This window comes from Bidens hawaiensis, unplaced genomic scaffold (assembly GCF_021521415.1).
Source record: "Bidens hawaiensis isolate Kalapana, Puna unplaced genomic scaffold, B.hawaiensis_p1.1 tig00000458_1, whole genome shotgun sequence".
In the NCBI taxonomy this organism is placed as follows: Eukaryota; Viridiplantae; Streptophyta; class Magnoliopsida; order Asterales; family Asteraceae; genus Bidens; species Bidens hawaiensis.
This window is the reverse complement of record NW_027491030.1, coordinates 4,529,968-4,545,014: the sequence shown is the minus strand read 5'-3', so window position 1 is coordinate 4,545,014 and position 15,047 is coordinate 4,529,968. Positions and strand designations below refer to the sequence as shown.

Genomic DNA, 15,047 nt, shown 5'->3' with positions numbered 1-15,047 from the left:
TGTGTTATAATCATATATTCTGAACAAAAAGGTTAAAAAACTGTTAATTGTTATTTTTATAATAATAATAATAATACAAACTGGACTTTATTAATAAATGCCAATACAATTAATCGATATTTTTTTTAATTATCATAATAAGTACAAAGAATTGATAACAGTTAAATAATAAAATTAGTATAATAACAATAAAATACAATATGAAATCCACATGTTATTAAAATCCTATACAAAAAATCTGATACTATGCAAGATTTAAGGATGACTGAATCACAAAAGGTAATATGATTATAACAAACTCAGCATAATATAGTGAAACCGTCAAACTTTATAGTTTTCAGCAACTAATTATTCCATTCAATTCTCCATATTTTCCTTTAAATCAAAACAACAACACAAGTCCAAGAAAATAAAATACAATAGAGCAGAGTTTAGTTGCTTCATCAAAATGTCTCTTCTTTCTGATCTCATCAACCTTAATGTCTCTGATTGCACTAATAAGATCATTGCTGAATACATATGGTTAGATTATTTTTTATTATTTACAGTCTTTTTTTTTCATTTTTTATTATTATATTTTTGTTTTTCAAGTATATTCAAGATTTTAGAGCTTGTGTGTTAATGTGGTTTTGATAATACTGAATTTGACTCATAACATAAATATATTATTGTTAACTGATGAGATCATTGCTGAATACATATGGTTGGATTATTAACAGTCCTTGTTCTTTTATTTATTTATTTTGTTTTTCCAAGTATTTTCATTTTAAAGTGTGTGTGTTAATGTTTTTTTTATTTTTTATGTTTCCATATATTTTCAAGATTTTATAGTTAGTGTGCATGTGTTAATGTGTTCTTGATGATATTAAATTTGACTCATTATTTTTTTGTTGTTCCAAATATTTTCAAGATTTTAGAGTTTATTGATTGTTGAATTGTGATAAATGAACAGGATTGGTGGATCATCTGGTATGGACATAAGAAGCAAAGCCAGGGTAAAAAGCTTTCAACTTTTTTTTTATTTTTTTTATTTTTTAATTTGGTTACAAATGTTTTGGATTCTAGAGGTAAAATCAGATTTTGGGTCAACTAAATCAGTTTATTTATAGAGTATAAAAAATTACAGAAAGCTTTTCTGACATAAAAAATATAAGCAAATGTAGAGGTTGAGTTTATTTTTATTTATAAAATTCATGTTTATAAAAATAAAAAAAATGTAAACGTAAAGGCATCCGGTTCGAGTTTAAAATGTCATTATTCGAGTTTCTAAACGCTTGTAATTAGCATTGCAGCTTACTTATTATATATACATACTTATATTTTTATCTTAGTTGTAAAAAATAATATACTGTTGTATTACATTGTCAGTCTATAAAAATAAGTTTTTTTTTACTAATTATATATACATATGTGTGATTTTACTATTAGACCCTTCCCGGACCGGTTGATGATCCTTCTAAGCTACCAACATGGAACTATGATGGATCAAGTACTAATCAAGCTCTCGGAGATGACAGTGAAGTTATTCTACAGTTTGCATTCTCTGTCTCACTATATTTAGCTTCTTATGTAATCTTGATTATGTTCATTGATTAAACGAGCCGAGCCAAACTTGAGCTCTATTTGTTTCGGGCACTATATCCAAAATTCAAGCTTGACTGACCCTTTATTATTTATTTGTTTTATTTATATACATATGTAATTATTTTATAAATTTACAATTATATTTTCTATATGTATAACATTATACTATTTGTTTTGTTTTTTTATTGTAATAATCTATGTAATAATAGTTATTATGTAATATATTTATTATGTAATATATATTTATTATCTCAAATGAAAGTTATTATTTTATTATAAACAATAGGCTCGTTTAAATGCACTGTGAACATGTATTTGAATGTATGTAGGCTGGTAAAAAACCGAGCGTTCAGTGAACTGTTTGTAAACCGTTCGGCGGGAAATTCATTTATTTAATAAGCGAACGAACATGAACAAAAAATTTGTGTTCGTTTAATTAAACGAACGAATGCGAACACATGTTTTGTTTGTTCATTTATGTTCCTGAATGTTCGTTTATGTTCATTTATGTTCGTTTATTTATGTCTGTTTACGTATTAATAGAAAATAATTAAATATTATTATCTTGAAGAGTCATTTAGTTAATGGATTTATATTTGTTCATTTGTGTACATTTAATGCATTCATTTATGTTTGTTCGTGTTTATATATATATTTACATTTGTTAATATATGTTCATTTTTGTCTGTTTATCTTTGTTCAGTTATTTTCATTTATGTTCGTGAACTTTTCGTTTAGAAGTTAAACAAACAAACATAAACGGACACGAACATGTTCATTTTTTAAATAAACGAACACGAACACAAAATGGATTTAGTTAATGGATTTATATTTGTTCATTTGTGTACATTTAATGCATTCATTTATGTTTGTTCGTGTTTATATATATATTTACATTTGTTAATATATGTTCATTTTTGTCTGTTTATCTTTGTTCAGTTATTTTCATTTATGTTCGTGAACTTTTCGTTTAGAAGTTAAACAAACAAACATAAACGGACACGAACATGTTCATTTTTTAAATAAACGAACACGAACACAAAATGTATGTACTTGTTTCAACTGACACATTTATATGTTGTCTATAGTCCTCAAGCAATATATAAAGATCCATTCAGAAGAGGCAACAACATTCTTGTAAGTTCATTATTATGATATATAGTTTATTTTTTTAAGCGTTTTAAACTTGTTCAATATAATTTAAAGATCGAATAATAATCATATATTTATAGGTGATGTGTGATTCGCGCACACCAAAAGGAGACCCGATCCCTAGCAGTACTCGCTACAACGCCATAAAAATATTTAGCCATAAAGATGTCGTTGCAGAAGAACCATGGTATACATTTATATCGTCGCACGTCAAAATGACATAATAAAACTTTTGTAAATGAATATTTTCATAATTATACAATGAATCAAAACAGGTTTGGCATAGAGCAAGAGTACACTTTGCTACAAAAAGGCGTGAACTGGCCGCTAGGGTGGCCTATAGGAGGATACCCTAAACCACAAGTACAATCTTGATTTTTTTTAATTCTTTTTTATAACAGTGTAATGATAAGTCTATATGTCTTTTGATGTGACTAGGGACCGTATTATTGTGGTACGGGTGCAGATAAGGCGTTTGGTCGGGACATTGTCGATGCACATTACAAGGCTTGTTTGTATGCCGGTATTAATATTAGTGGTGTCAATGGAGAAGTTATGCCTGGCCAGGTATTATTGTTTTATTTTGTACTGTTGTAACTTTTATTTATAGTTTTATATAAATATATGTGTGAATTTGAATTATTATTATTAATATTTATACTTGTGACTAGTGGGAATTTCAAGTTGGACCTTGTGTTGGCATCTCAGCTGGTGATCAAGTTTGGGTGGCTCGTTACATATTAGAGGTATTGATTAATGTAGTTTCTATTGTGTCTTTTAACACCTTTTATGAGAAAATCATAAAAAAAAAGTTCCTTTTATATATTTATACGACATGGTCGTGATTTGCGTATATAGTCATGAAACACTATATTCTGACGTATCAACTTTATGTTCATGTATCATAAAAGTTATCAGTATTTCGTTAAAATAACCCTCTTTAAAAATATAAAAATAAAATGTATACGTGAAACGAATAGATGTCCAAAAAATATTCTTATTTGAGTTAAACATATGTTTATCATATATTGTTATCGGATTCGTAGAGGATAACAGAGATGGCTGGAGTGGTTCTTTCCTTTGACCCGAAACCTGTTCCTGGTGATTGGAACGGAGCGGGTGCTCACATGAACTATAGGTACATACGCTTATCATATAAAAAAAATTGATTTTTTTTTGTGTGGTAGAATGTTTGAATTTAATTAATTGTTAACTTTTTATCTAGTACAAAATCAATGAGAGCAGAAAGAGGTTACGAGGAGATAAAAAAGGCGATTGAGAAGCTCGGGAAGAGGCATGAGGAACATATTGTTGCTTATGGAGAAGGCAATGAGCGTCGACTGACTGGGAAACATGAAACCGCTGATATGAGTAATTTCACATGGGTAATGTGTTTAATCTTTGATTTAATCGTATCTTATTATATTGTAGGAACTAAGTATTCAAGTTACTAAAAAAATTTTAAAAATAATAAACGTGTTAGTAAAAATAATTTTGGAAATGACTTTGATTTGTCAGCGTAAGGGTTATAGCGCCTTAATATAAAAACAATTCACGTGGTTTTATGATTAGAGTGGTTTCGCATTGACAGGGTGTTGCAAATCGTGGGGCGTCGGTTAGGGTTGGAAGGGAAACGGAGAAAGCGAAAAAGGGTTACTTTGAAGACAGAAGGCCGTCGTCGAATATGGATCCTTATGTTGTGACTTCGATGATCGCCGAGACAACCATCATTATGAAGCATTGAACCATTGTTTGTTTGTTAGATGTCTTTTTAGAATCATTGTTCTGAAGCCTTTAGTTATTAGTTGTTTGGTTTGACTTTATTTGACCATGAATTATTAAGTATATACAACTAAAAGACCATGTTTTGTTTTATTTTCATTTTATATTTTAGAGGTAAAATCATGTTATCTTTATCATTTTCTTTCATTTGTTTGTTTTGTTTCTGTTGCATTATTTCATACTTTGCTTTTGATGGCTTGAAGTTGAAAACATGTGATTTCTGCACATTATTATTGTACCGTCTTTTCTATTTTTTTTTTATTTATTTGATTAAAATAAGCTTTTGTGTGTACTCAAATTTTTTATAAACTATTTCAAAAATGTTTTTTTATTATTATTTTATTTTAAAACATTTCCGTTGCTTAAGAAACGTTATTAGTTCTTTTTAATGTATAAAAAGTGTTTTCTGGACTCTTTTTTAAAAAGTAAATGTTTTAAAGTTAATGATTTTCACAGTGGAATTTGAAAATGTAAAATTTATATTTGTATGATTTTTCAAAAGGGATTTGACACCAGCTTACCATGAGACATTTTTAAAATTTTCAATCATTTTTCTCAATGTTTCTTATTTGTTTATTTTGGTTAAAAAAAGAATTTTAATTATTACTTATTAAAAACTAGTTAGTTTTATTTTAATCATTATTATTCTTTTTTGTTATTATTATAGAATGTTTTTAACAAATAGCGAAACTATAGATTACTATTACATTCTTGATAAAAAAATGTTTAAATATGTTTATTTTCTTAACAAAACATGTTTTTCAAACTTAAATGTAACAATGGCAACAATGTTGAATGTAGTGTCTTATACATATAACTCCAACACATATATTCGGTTTTTGGTTGTTCGGTCCGGTTTATAACTCTATTCGCCTTAACCAGACAATAAACCAGTTCAGATTTATTGGTTACTTATTTTACTTGATGTTTAGTTATTTTCAAAATTATTGAAGTATAGTTTTCATATCTAAAACTTTATATACTCATTTAACATTCTTGGATGTAACATGTCTAATGACACTGATTAGAGAAGTCTCGTAATTGGATTAAGACACTTGCGTATAAACTCGTTATTGTACATATAAACAAAGTTTTCTCAACCGATATTGTCTCCATTCGATAGTTCAACAAACCGAACCATAAAGCTAATAATAATGATTACAGGTAATTATAAAAAAGAAAGTAGATGTAACTAATATGGCCGGTCCAAGAACAAAAAAAGGTTACTACTAGGCGAACCAAAGCAAAGTCAAAACACTCGTCTAAATGGCCCGGGTCAAAGCCGAAAGTTTTGTGGACAAAAAACATAATTATAAAACAATCGATCGAATTGGTGCAATTCTCAAAGTAGGTCTTTACTCTTTTAATGTTGCTATAAAGCTCCCATGAAAGTTTGTGATTGAAATGAAGTCAAAAGAGCATTGGAAAGTTACACATTACAGTCTACTAGGAGAATATCAACAACACATGAATATGATTAATTATGTAACACAATAAACAAGCGAATGAATCTTTGAACAAAAAACCAAGTACCGAAAATGCTCTACGTCGTCATAATCATTGCACGTATTCAGCACCGTAATATGTCTTTTCTGCTTTATCCCCATCACAAAAAATAAGGTACCCCTGTTCTTGGACCTCTCATCTGATTGTTTTCCTCCGTTTCCGTGAAGAACTTTACCTCTCTCTCCTGTTAGAATCACAGGTCAATTGGTCAACCATTTAATTTAAAGTGTACTCTGCATGCATAACACGTTCTTTTTAATTAACAGCTATATAATCCTGAAAATAATATTTGATTTCATAATAGACAATTTAATATACCATAGTCTCGCTGAAGCTTAATATTGAAGCCACGTTGCCACAACGGTAGCAGTAGTTTGGTGCAGACCAAACCTGCATGATCAAGAACAAAAGTTTTAAAATGGGTAGTAATAGAAAACAACATTAAGACTGAATTAACTAATGGGTCGATATGGGTGTTTTAACTCAAATAGGTCAAATAAAAAAATAGCTAAAAGCAGAACCGATTCTGATGCTCAAAGTTTATTTTATTGCATACAACCTTTTAAATCATTGATTCAATGATCTGGATTACTATTGCAATAATATTGTTTTCGTAGTTATACTTAGCACCATAAATATTAAAAAAAAAATTAATGCAGAAAAAGGAACTTACTGTTACAAGTCCTTTATCTTGAAACATATACTTTAGACCTTCTTGAACAAGTTGGTGGGCCCGGCATACCAAATCAAGCTTGTTGATGTGGTTGAACTGAAACATAATACATGTAAAGGGTCACTACCTACCTTTAAACTAGAATAAAAATATTACATTATTCATTATGAAAAACGACGACGGTATGCTGTTGACTTTTGGTCAAAACACAACATTATTCTTGCGAAGTAGAATGGTTGGCTTGCAACTAAGTGATAAGTTCAATGTTTGAAAGAAAGTATAATTTTAATTGTTTTACCTCGGATGTAACTCTAGATCCAAAAAGCCATCTGGCCCCACTAGGACTCACGGCCCATGTTTCAATATCTTCCGGGTCACTCCACATCAGATCACAAAATGGTCCTTCATGAGGGATCTCACAGTTCCGTTCAATAACTCTAATCTGAAAAGTGGCGTTATAAAAAAAGAAAAAATAACAACAAAAATAACCCCAAGGGAAAAGAATCATGAATAGCAAGTTGTGGACTTGTAGCCACCACATTAAGATGAAGATACGAGAGTTTTTATATGTAAAATTGTTGCATAGCGAGTCAAACCTGGTCAACAGTCCTAACGTCAGGTGAGAGACCACCATGGACACATAATACCTGTCAAACGAAAAGCAACATATCAAAATGATACATATATACATACATAACTGCATATTGACAGACAAAGTGTGTTGGGGGTGGGGGGGGGGGGGCATACGGTTCCATCTATTATAGCTGACAAAGTTAGATAATCGAAAACGACTGTGCAATTCTCCATGCATTAGCATTCCCATACTTTCTTTGACATTCATCATAGAACCCATAGACCTACACAAAAATATCATAAACAAAAACAATACATAAGTAATTTAAGAAAAAAAAACAAAACATAAGTATGTTAAAACAGAAACAATCTTATGCTGCATGTTACCTGTGTTAATTGTCTGCTTTCGTGGTTTCCACGTAGAAGAGTAATGTTTGCAGGGTATCTGCAAGTACATTTAAACCAAGATATTATATAAGATTATAGATAACAGGAAAGTTAATAATGTTATCTTAAACTCGAAACTAATTTCTAGAATAAGTTAAAGCACTCATTTCAAATAAAAGGATTATAATGTTATCTTAAACTCGAATTTAATTTCTAGAATACGTTAAAACACTCATTGCAAAATATAATGTTGTCTTAAAGTCAGAATAAATTTTGAGAGATGATTAACATTTAATAATTGCAACTTTAAAAGCCAAGTTTGAAAGGTTCCATAAAATTTAAACCCTTAAAATGAAACTCAATTTCAGCTGCTTGATGAAATATTTGCAAACTATCCGTTTAAAAGTGGTTTTTAAAATTTAATTTCCTTTTGAATATAAGTTCAACCATTATAATGCAGTCTAATATGCGCATATAGTGCATATGAGTTCACTTGAGATAATAAGTTATTTCAAGCCAGATAAGACATTTCATCAAATGCATTTCCTCCCTAACCTTCAAATATCATCTTTGAAGTCTTAATAATGGTTATTTATTTTAATCACAGCTTATTGAATACATATGAAACTGCATAAACTGTGACATGCAATGCCATGCATAAGTATATGTGTGCAAATGCATTCATGCTTGTAAAAAGTAGGTAAAAAGAAGGTTAATACCCTTTGAATACAAATAATTACCTTGCTTTTAGAAGCAAAAGTATTGTGAAAACTTCCAAACTGTTGTAACCACGATCAACAAAATCCCCATGCAAGAACCACAAGAAACTTTAATTGTAAATATAAAACTGAAAAACTCGTAAACTACAGCATAAACAAGAAATGTGCAGAGATGTTTATAGTTATACAACTAAAATTTACCATAAAAATGTAATTTGTCTCGGGTACATGACCTCCGGTCTGAAAAAGCTTCATTAGATCATGAAACTGGCCATGAATATCACCACAAACAGTAACCGGACTATTGACTGGCTGCACATTTGACTCCTCAATCAAGATATCTTTTACCTGCAAACAATACAAATTATGTTAAAACCTTTAAAAAGGTCTGAACATGTTTGGAAACTCCCGCAAATTATAAATCACATTCTGCAAATCTCAATTTTTTATTAATTTCTTCAATTCACTTTTGCTATATGTTGTATATGGTTAATGTTTACATGTCCAGGATAGGAGTTCATGGAAACATAGGATTAAAGTTAAGGACTTCTAGAAGAATGGTACAATTTTGTTTTTAGCTTTGTCTAGAGGCTTAGATTTCCCTACAGTTTAGGTTACTGTGGGTGTTATTGCTTACCTATATTTATGTATATATGTTTTAGCCCCCCCCCCCCACAATCTTTTCTTCGAATATTGGTAGCTTCATATTTTCTATATGGTTAGTTTTTGTTTGTTTGTCTTTTCGGCGTGAAGCTAGGGGTCTCTCTGAAAGCGGCCTCTCTATCCCTGTGGATAGAGGTAAGGTTTGCCTACATTCCACCCTCCACAGACCCTTACAATAGCTTCGCTATGGGTGGGATGTATTGGGTACGATTGTTGTTGATTATTGTATGCATGTATTACTAAACAGCCCACAATAATTACAAGAAAGAATCCTCCAACTAACAGGATATGCCAAAGATGTAAACAGTTATTTCATACTGCAAATCTTGAATCAACAAACTCATGGATATTAAGTTATGAACCATGTTCCAAACAGTTTCTAGCATTCAAATGCACATGAATACATATGTTTAGTTCACAAAATCTTAACTTATATCACAAAAATTAGGGTTCACAATTTCCTGATATCATACAGAAACTCTACATCAGAGCACCATCTAGTGCCAACCAACCTATAACTGTTCCTAATCTCAAACTCAATAACTACTTTTAAGCATAATAAACATGGATCTTAACTTCTTTAATCCTTAACATTAAATTACATTTATTGTCACTAAGTTATTCTAACAACCAAGATTATAATTTTTTATTTCGCTGACATACAAAATCTCAATCCGAAACAATAAAATCACAATCCAATGTAGACAAAAACATGAAATCACAACCCTGATTCATCCAGTTACAATATGCATACACATTCGAATGAGAAAACACATAGAGATCAGGAATATACGTATTCGCATAAGAGCTGCAGTTCATGATTTGATATTAAGTTAATGCTCCAAACAATTTCTAGCATTCAAATACTTCCAAACATTTTCTAGCATTCAAATACATATGGACACATATTTAGTTCAAAAAAACCTTGACACATACATACAAAAGTTAGGGTTTACATTTCCTATATTTGTCCCTACGAAGCTTCACTGTTCCTTGGTATTTGCTTTGAGCCTTCCTGCACAGCTTAGATGGAAGGTTCCAAATCTTGAACTCAATAACTACTTCTAAGCAAAGAAAACCAAGAGTCCTAGATCTTAACTTCTTTAATCCTCAGTTCCTCACCACTAAATTACACCTATTCTCACTAACCAATTTCTATAGACTAAAATTAGGATTTCCATTTCACTAAACTCAATAAAAACATAAAATTATAACCCTAAATCATCCAAATACAGCAGACAGACAAATTCACATATGAAACCACATAGAGAAGAGGTGTACACTGTACACGCATACTTAAATGCATAAGAGCTGCAATTCATGAATATTAACTTATAAATCATGCCCCATACAGTTTCTATCATTCCAATGCATATAAACACAAACATTTCGTTCACCAATGTTGAACTCAATAACCACTTCTAAGCAAACTAAACCTAGATATTAATTTCTCTTATCCTCACCATTAATAACACCTATTCTCACTAACCAATTCCTATCTCACTAAACTCGCACAAAATCACGAAATCCTAACCCTAATTCATCAATACACAACATACAAACACATTCACATAACAGAAGACAAATAAACGCTTACGTATTCGCATACGAGCTGCAATTCATGGATATTAATTTACAAATCATGCTCCAAACAGTTTCAATTTCACTAAAGTCGCACAAATCACGAAATCCTAACCCTGATTCATCAACACACAACATACATACACATTCACATAACAATACACATACAGAAGACGAATAAACACGTACGTATTCGCATAAGAGCTGCAATTCATCTTCGGTCAAGTGTTGGCCTTCTTTGACCTTAGATAGCCACAGATCCAAATCCATTGGAACGATTTGTGTGTGTAATTGAAGGTTTTGAAGGTGAGAATTAGGGTTTCTGAAGAGGTATGTACCCGCCTCAACACCGAGCGAGGCGGGTCAACCCACAAGATATAGACAAGAGTCTTGAAATCAAGACATTATGAAGGCACAAAGCCAAAACCTATGCGCATGGCGCATATAACATATGCTCATGCATCACATGCTCAGGCATCACATATGCTCACGCATATCACATGCTCAGGCATCACATATGCTCACGCATATCACATATGCTCAGGCATCACATATGCTCACGCATCACATATGCTCACGCATATCACATCTGCGCGTGGCGCATCCGCGCGTGGCGCATATCACATCTGCGCATGAAACATTTGCGCGTGAGAATAAAGAGAAGACCTCGCGCATCCTCAGGATAGGCGCGTATCACACATGCACATAATCAACCTCGTCCTTATCCAAATCATGATTAGGGCAACCTTGATTGTGCACGTCAGACAACCTTCCAGAAGGTATCTTTTTAAGGAATACGAATATGCTGATGTTGACAGTTGCCAAATGAAAGGTGGACAACTCAGCATAACCCATGTGCTACCACGTGATTATAACCAATGAAAAAGCACCATGTGTCCCCAAGGACACGTGGCGCAAATCAATTGGAGGAGGCCAACAAGGCTGAGCCCAATCAGTGGAAACCCTAGCACTATAAATACCACATCAACTCCACAAGGAAGAGACATTCAATTACACTCAATCATACAGTTACAGCCAGTAACACAGACAATCACATCCAATCACATCCAATTACAGAGTATTCAGCTATTAAGCAATACACTCCATTTTCCTTACTCTCACATTATTATCTTCTCCTACAAACACTTATTCTCACACCGGAGGGTTACCCCAAAGAGGACCCCTCTGTCCCTTTCTGAGGGGTAAGTTGACGGTGCTGTTCATTTTGTAGGTGGAAGAACCCAGATCCCAGAGATCCATCGGTGAAGAAGCATAATCACACCCGAGGAAAGTAGATCGTCTACCAGTGAGTCGATCCACGTTTCTTCATTGGCGCCATTAGACTGGGGGGGCTTGAAGAGGTATGTACCCGCCTCAACACCGAGCGAGGCGGGTCAACCCACAAGATATAGACAAGAGTCTTGAAATCAAGACATTATGAAGGCACAAAGCCAAAACCTATGCGCATGGCGCATATAACATATGCTCATGCATCACATGCTCAGGCATCACATATGCTCACGCATATCACATGCTCAGGCATCACATATGCTCACGCATATCACATATGCTCAGGCATCACATATGCTCACGCATCACATATGCTCACGCATATCACATCTGCGCGTGGCGCATCCGCGCGTGGCGCATATCACATGCTTGTGCATATCACATCTGCGCATGAAACATCTGCGCGTGAGAATAAAGAGAAGACCTCGCGCATCCTCAGGATAGGCGCGTATCACACATGCACATAATCAACCTCGTCCTTATCCAAATCAGGATTAGGGCAACCTTGATTGTGCACGTCAGACAACCTTCCAGAAGGTATCTTTTTAAGGAATACGAATATGCTGATGTTGACAGTTGCCAAATGAAAGGTGGACAACTCAGCATAACCCATGTGCTACCACGTGATTATAACCAATGAAAAAGCACCATGTGTCCCCAAGGACACGTGGCGCAAATCAATTGGAGGAGGCCAACAAGGCTGAGCCCAATCAGTGGAAACCCTAGCACTATAAATACCACATCAACTCCACAAGGAAGAGACATTCAATTACACTCAATCATACAGTTACAGCCAGTAACACAGACAATCACATCCAATCACATCCAATTACAGAGTATTCAGCTATTAAGCAATACACTCCATTTTCCTTACTCTCACATTATTATCTTCTCCTACAAACACTTATTCTCACACCGGAGGGTTACCCCAAAGAGGACCCCTCTGTCCCTTTCTGAGGGTAAGTTGACGGTGCTGTTCATTTTGTAGGTGGAAGAACCCAGATCCCAGAGATCCATCGGTGAAGAAGCATAATCACACCCGAGGAAAGTAGATCGTCTACCAGTGAGTCGATCCACGTTTCTTCAGTTTCAAATCGCCGATTGGTGAATTTGACGAAGGATTATTATTATAATTATTATTATTACAGAGACGGCCGATGAAACAAAGTGTGTAAAGCTGTTCGTAATTTTCTGGGTAGGTGCACTTAATATCCCAGTTATGTTATTTTTTTTTTAACTTGTATTTAAGCTAACTCCCTCTTCAAATTTGAGAGTATAGACTCTGGTCAGACTATATTGTTTTAACCAGATCCACGTTGGCTTCAGAGTTTGGCTTAGACAATCCCACTGGAAGCCATACCACCGACTGCCACTTGACAGCCGCCGTGCCACCACAGGAGCAGAACTCTCTGGCGTAACACACGGTGGGACGAAAACTCAAGTGGGCTCAGGGTTAACCGACAACCTACCTAGCTCAAATCCTTCATTGTCAACATCCATCAAAATGTGACACAAATGGGATTCGAACTTGAGTCTCCACTTACCACATGTTATGTTATAATATAGGGCAAGTTAAAATACAAAAGGAGATAAAAATGAAAGGGGTGAGGGATTTGTTATCACACAAAAAACTCTTTAAAAGTAAATTAAAAAAATATATAAATAAAATTATAATTCAAAATACAAAAAACGAAAAAAATTTAATAACTAAATTTTTTCCGCTATCATTCTCGTTAAAACAAACGTTGTAGCTAGCGTGGGCTCGGTTAAGACAACATAGTCTGACTATAGTGGAGCAACGGGACTCTCAAAAAAGAAAGTTGCCGTTCTAAAAAAACAAGTTGGGCGGAAACTTTGTTTATGTTTGTTCATTTTATAAGTGAAATGACATGAACTAGGGGTGAGCATAAAGATCAGACCCAGTTATATTATAATATGGTTGGTTCTCTAATCTTGAGAATACAATTAAAAAAGTATGGGTCGAGTGTTGCGGGGTCTGACATGTTTGCTTCTATATGGTGAGCATAAACCGGGTTATTTACAAGGGTCTTCAAAATACCATTGTTCGAATCGGGTCTCGTGGGTCTGACCCATTGCCTCAATTTCGTATGAAGTTATTGAGGTTGTCGTTTATGATCTTGACGATGCCTATGTTGCAGCGAGAGAGAAAGCATGATTGTGTTGATGTTGTTGGGACGGACGAATAATCGTATGAATTTTCGCATATGATTTATAAAGGTAAATAGTAGTAATTTGATGGTTTAACGTTTTAAGTATTGTCAATTATTTCTTATAAACATGAAGTCATGTATAAAAATGGTTGTTAGTTGTTAGGGAAATCAAAGCATTAAATAGACTATTCATTTTGTTAACGAATGAACACAGACCTGGTTTGTTAAATTGTTCGTGTTCGATACTAAACTTGAAAAATAATTTGCGGGCTAAATTTAAAACAATCACAGAAATCTTATGTACCTGTGTTACCTGTGTATACAACACATACAAAATCTTGAGTTTATTTCAAGCGATTGATAGCATTTAAATTTGTAAACTGAACATATATAAATAGCCAACTTTCAAGATGTCATCTGCATATTATATGGACTCGCTGCATACGAATGACAATACTAAAGCTTAATGTTCATCCCGGGAAAGTTCACACGCATATGCCTGTTTGGCAGCACGTAACGAACAAATCAAATACTGTTTTAACAAACAAATCTAGTAATTCTATAAAATGTAAGATAATGCTATTAGTTATCAACACACTCGTCGAAAAATCGAATATAGTGGAACAAATGAATATACTGCCAACAAAAGGTTAAACGAATATGAATGTCAGCAGCGGTAAGCCTTGAAGTTTCTTGCTTTGCGCGACCATTTTGCTTGTAAATCTTGTCCGTTTAATTTCAACCGAACAAACGATGGAACAATTTAATGAACCAGGTTTTCTTATTCATGTTCATTCGTGAATAAAATGTTATGGTGACAATCTTGACCCAAACCCTTTCAAATGAGTCAATTTGAGTTGTTTTAAAAGTTAAATGAATTGGTTCGGGTAAAAGGTTTTAACTAAATGGTCAGAATGAGTCATTTGAAATTCCATCCTTTTATTTTCGGTTCAAAATGGGTCGACA

General features: G+C 33.2%; 1 protein-coding gene and 1 pseudogene across 2 annotated transcripts; one reads left to right on the top strand and one right to left on the bottom strand.

Annotated features, from left to right (window-relative positions):
• Positions 1–439: 439 nt before the first annotated feature.
• LOC143627290 (glutamine synthetase nodule isozyme-like) lies at positions 440–4,719 on the top strand. The gene is made up of 11 exons (XM_077097146.1): positions 440–522; positions 953–995; positions 1,429–1,532; positions 2,673–2,721; positions 2,817–2,923; positions 3,012–3,099; positions 3,175–3,303; positions 3,408–3,482; positions 3,783–3,874; positions 3,962–4,121; positions 4,328–4,719. Exons 1-11 carry the CDS (start codon positions 449–451, stop codon positions 4,478–4,480), a joined length of 1,074 nt encoding a protein of 357 aa, XP_076953261.1. The 5' UTR covers positions 440–448; the 3' UTR covers positions 4,481–4,719.
• Positions 4,720–5,932: 1,213 nt separating this feature from the next.
• LOC143627280 (phytochrome-associated serine/threonine-protein phosphatase-like) lies at positions 5,933–13,134 on the bottom strand (annotated as a pseudogene). The gene is made up of 11 exons (XR_013152567.1): positions 13,002–13,134; positions 10,810–10,943; positions 8,578–8,724; positions 8,398–8,465; positions 7,658–7,715; positions 7,445–7,554; positions 7,294–7,344; positions 6,996–7,139; positions 6,698–6,793; positions 6,343–6,414; positions 5,933–6,208 (listed from the first exon to the last, which is right to left on the bottom strand). The product of XR_013152567.1 is annotated as a phytochrome-associated serine/threonine-protein phosphatase-like (transcript).
• Positions 13,135–15,047: the final 1,913 nt, after the last annotated feature.

What these genes read in the sequence shown, in the direction of transcription:
- LOC143627290 (XM_077097146.1), top strand. Translation starts at nt 449, where the DNA reads ATGTCTCTTCTTTCTGATCTCATCAACCTTAATGTCTCTGATTGCACT. An exon ending in GAGGATACCCTAAACCACAA is followed by an intron (nt 3,100 to 3,174) that starts GTACAATCTTGA and finishes TGATGTGACTAG; the next exon opens with GGACCGTATTATTGTGGTAC. An exon ending in GAGAAGTTATGCCTGGCCAG is followed by an intron (nt 3,304 to 3,407) that starts GTATTATTGTTT and finishes ACTTGTGACTAG; the next exon opens with TGGGAATTTCAAGTTGGACC.